Source organism: Micropterus dolomieu, linkage group LG13, assembly GCF_021292245.1.
Source record: "Micropterus dolomieu isolate WLL.071019.BEF.003 ecotype Adirondacks linkage group LG13, ASM2129224v1, whole genome shotgun sequence".
Taxonomy (NCBI): domain Eukaryota; kingdom Metazoa; phylum Chordata; class Actinopteri; order Centrarchiformes; family Centrarchidae; genus Micropterus; species Micropterus dolomieu.
This window is the reverse complement of record NC_060162.1, coordinates 16,516,170-16,520,718: the sequence shown is the minus strand read 5'-3', so window position 1 is coordinate 16,520,718 and position 4,549 is coordinate 16,516,170. Positions and strand designations below refer to the sequence as shown.

Below are 4,549 nucleotides of genomic sequence, written 5' to 3'. Positions count from 1 at the left end.
AACCAATTTTATAATAAACACTCAACACATCATAACAAATGAACAGCTGTAATGCCTCCTCTTCTCTTTCATTTCCTCTTACAGAGCTACCACTTTCCTACTTTCTGTTGTTCAGTGAGAAACGTGAGCTCCAGCTAGCATATTGGAGATCTATGAGATATTCTGGTTTTGAACTGCCCGTGGGAGGAATGTACATGCAAAAATCTGTACATTCTTGATTAAAAGTCATGTGAAATCTCTTTTATCTTTCGTCTCCTCAATTCGGCTGTGTTTCCAAAACGTCTCTGGTGAATCTCGCGGACTCGACTCGCAAGCATCGGTATGCACAGATTTGATTGGCTGAGCAGCGTCACATGAGACGATTGGAGCACATGCGATTGGTCTGTGAGTTTTCTGGTCCTCTAAACCAGTACAGTAAATGCTAGAAAAGCTGCGCGGGTTAAAATAGAAACGCTCCGTCACGAGGTAGTAAGTCTCAATAATAAATGGGCTGTAGGTCGACGGTCCGGAGAGGACGGCGGCTGGGTCCGGATCCGGACTGCGGTCCGCCTATTAGTGACCTCTGACCTACAGTAATACAAAAAGACATACAGTAAAAGTTATACTCAAATGCTCAATGAAGGTCACTTGACTAAATATAGCTATTCAATAAATTTCTATAAGCATAGACAGTTTGCAAAAGATGATTGAATTCCATGAACCTTATTCTCCTGAAATTGCACATTACAGAAGCACATATGTGAAGGAATGTTTCCTTCATTGAGGGTAATATCACATAGGTGTCAGATCATTTTAGGGTCACTTGCTAAAGTAAACCAAAGGTCTGTGACTCTCAGCAGTAGGTCAGACACTGTGTATCCCCTCTCTCTGTTGGGCCAACTGTCTGATGCAGCTGCCTTGATTAGGATTCACTCTGTAATCCATCTCCCAGATAATCCAAGATCAAGATTATCTTTATTTTGTTTCAGTACAGACAGAATATCCAAACAACATCCTAAAGAATATTCACACATGTATAGAGGGGTGAATAATAACCTTTTATGGACACTTATTGAATCTCTGTAGGTCTAGGAGGGATAAATATCCCCAGACAGGAAGTATCCTTCAGATTTAGTTTGTTAATACATACATTGCGTTCACAGTCTGTATTGCTGTTGCAAGCCTCCCCAGCCAGGTTTCAGTAAACAATGCTCTGTAAGACATCAGACAGGTTTTCCTGAGATTGTCTTCATCAATATCAGTTGACCTGCAGCCATAACACATGTGTTTTATATTAGATTAATGTGGTTTCTAATTTGCATAGAGGTATATGTGAGTGGATTTACACCACCATAATTCTTGTAGAGTCATTGTAGCAAGAATTTGATGGCTACACTGACTATTTTAGTACTTCTGTAAATGCTGCTGACCTTTGTTTTAGTGTTCTAACAATGCTGTTCCTTTCCATCAGACCTACAAGTAAATAAAGAAAATGAGGAACAGATAACTATTATTAATGAAGGTATGTGACTCTCATGGCATCAAATTGTTTATATAATTTCTGTTTGTCTGTTGATATTTGAAATAATTAGGGGATAGCATAATTTTTTATTATTGATTAATTTTTCATTGTGACCTATTTTTTAATGATTATATTTTCCACGGTCTACTACTACCATTGCCAGCAACATATTATACAGTCCTACCATTATGACTAAGACTGTACAAGATACAGAAAAGCACACACCTGCAACTTTGATCGCTCCATAACCTTGACCTATCCCTTCCCCATGGGTCTTTCTATAAATTCCAATATACAGACAGGGTATTTCCTAACAGTGTATTTCAAAGTAAATAAGAAAACAAATGAAAAAAACAATAGAGAGTTCCATTGATAAAATGCCTATTAAGGAGTGATTTCACTGAAAAATAGCTGCTACCTAACCACCAATATCTTTTTAGCAGCTGTACATGCTGATAGCCACAGCTGTCTTTGAGTATAGCTTAGATCCTGCCCGGAATCATCGTTCAACACCATTCCTGCTGGAGAGCAGTCGATCTCTAAACCAAGTGTTTCAGATAGACATTTTGTTATTTGTTCCCGGAAACTTCTAACTGGTGGATTATTTTCTCAATGAATTGTTTGGCCTCTAAAATGCCATATAATGGTGTCAGTGAAGTAACACTTTCCTGATGCCCAAGGAGATGTTTAATGATCTTTAAACATGTTGTTTTGTCCAACCAACAGTCCAAAACCCAAATTCAGTTTACTACCACATAAGATGTAGAAAAAGCAGCAAGTCCTCACTTATTAGGAGCATGAACTAGTGAGTAGTTGATATTTCTTCTTGAAAAATCACTTAATCAATCATCAAAATAGTTAGCAATTAATCTTCTGTCAATCAACTAATCGGTTTAGCACTAACAAAGATTATAAATAATTGTTTCACAGTCGCAGTGAGTCAAAACGTTTTGGATGTTGTTTCTTCTGTCTTTGTGTTCAAATACAAAAATGCCTGGTGAAAAAAGAATTTGTGGAAAAATGCCCTTAGATGGCCTCTCAGAAAAGACAAATTCAGTAAGACGTCATCCAGAAATCTGCAGTTGTCTGTAACATCATTAGACTGTTGAAATAACTGAATTTAGAAAATGCCCTTACAAGCAATTTTCTGTCCAAGACAGAAAGAGAAACAAAAGATTATTTGATTTTTCTGCATCAAATGATGTAGATTTGATCATGATCAGGTCTTTTTGGGTGTCTGCAGGCTGCACGGAGGAAAATCTGGAGGCGTTTGTGAAAGCCCATTATTCCGACTTCTCCTTCAGTGCAGAGACGAGAAGTCACTGGGACAGTTTCAGTGTGGAGGAGCTGCCTCACAGGTTGCAAAACAAGTGAGTCACAAACACAAAATTGCTAATAGATCATAGATCAAAAGGATACCAGACATCTATGATCTAATTTCCAGTAACTGCAAAATAAAATTCATTCAAAACCATTGAGAAAATTTTGTGTTACTCCCTATTCTCTTTAGTCCCACTTGTTTTTATTAAAAAAAGATTGGAGATATCAAAGTTTTTGTTGACCCAGAAACCAGATTTTTACCTCTTTATTTTAACCCATTTTGTACTCCAGCTCTCAAATCTGCACTGTCAGGATGGTTTAATATTCATCAATGATGTAAATTCACGAGTCAGAATTCACAAAATATTAAATGGACATAAAAAAATTGGTGCAGATTTTAGCTCCTGTGATCAAATTCACAGATAGCAGATATTTTGGCATTAAATGCTGATGTATATTTTTATATTTGCATGGGCCTGTGTATGTTATTATTTACACTCACAATTCTGCTTGTTTTTTGTTTTTGTTTTTGTCAGTAAGGGCCAACCTGTGAATCTTCAAGCTTTACTCCCAGAAGCCAGAGAGACGCTTTTTCTCGAGGGACCCCCAGGAAGCGGGAAGACAACTGTAGCCCACATCCTGGTGTCTTCTTGGACAGATGGACCCACACATGCCCTCTCTAACCCTCTCGATCTTGGCATCCTCCGACTTCTCCTGTATGTCGACTGCAGCAAAGTGAAGGGTGACTTGTTACAGGAAATAATGACTCAACTTGCTATCACAGAAAAGATATCGACAGAGGATGAGCTGAGAACTGTGTTAAGCGAGTCCAGCACGGCTCTGCTGTTGCTGGATGGGTACAAAGAAGGGAACCAATTGTTCGATGAGTCCGTAAGTAGGTTTCTAAGCGAGAGAAGAGGATGCAGGGTGCTGGTCTTGGCCTGCCCGGGACACTGCCCCAAGCTCAGGGACACAGTTGGGACGGGAGGAGTCCTGAAGCTCCACACACAAACTGTGAAGTATTGAGGGCACAAACGTTTGTGACCAACAGAGACATTCAGCACTTATTACATTTGAATAAACTTTTGTATGATCCTAATTTTTCACACACACTGTAAGGCCAGATTTTGTAGATGCCCAAATATGTGTTTATGTACATGCAATAAATACTGCTTATGTGTTCTTTACAGCCCTGATAGTAATTCTGATTAAAAATTTTACATGTAATAATTCTTTAAGTTTAATTTTTAAACTTTGTTTTTTAAAGAGAGTATATCATTTATCCCATCCCTACGTAAAGATGGAGAAACTCCGCAGTACAATAGGTAATCCACCATAACTTGGTTTGCGCTATTCATGACTGAACATGGTTTCAGCTTTACATCAAGCTCTCTGTTTCCAATAGATGTGATAGTAATAACACTTTATTAATGATTGCAGTTGTTTCTGCTTCTGTTCTGTGTCAGCGCACGAGAAAGAGAAAGGTCATTATTAGGGTTGTTCGCTAGACTGCAAGCAAAGCAGCAACAGTTTCTATGTGCTGTTAGTAAAAAGAGAAGTGACTCTATGAATATTCCTGGCAAGACAGTGTGCAGCTTCCAGTAACATTTGATAAAAAAGGCATTTTTTTATTTAAATCTGTATGTTCTTCATTCTCCAGAATCCTATATCTCACCGTGTTCGTGACTTAACTCAGATTTTCATTCAGTCAGCATGTTGCATGATGCA

At 38.3% G+C, this 4,549-nt stretch overlaps 1 protein-coding gene across 3 annotated transcripts in view; it reads left to right on the top strand.

Annotated features, from left to right (window-relative positions):
- LOC123981842 (butyrophilin subfamily 2 member A2-like) overlaps positions 1 to 4,004 on the top strand; it is a 20,629-nt gene extending 16,625 nt beyond the window's left edge. For all 3 annotated transcript variants that reach the window (XM_046067044.1, XM_046067045.1, XM_046067043.1), the window contains exons 8-10: positions 1,451 to 1,501; positions 2,745 to 2,871; positions 3,358 to 4,004. In XM_046067044.1, coding sequence (XP_045923000.1) covers positions 1,451 to 1,501; positions 2,745 to 2,871; positions 3,358 to 3,847 — 668 coding nt within the window. In that variant the 3' untranslated portion in view covers positions 3,848 to 4,004. The remainder of the gene's footprint in view (positions 1 to 1,450; positions 1,502 to 2,744; positions 2,872 to 3,357) is intronic.
- The last annotated feature ends 545 nt before the right edge of the window (positions 4,005 to 4,549 follow it).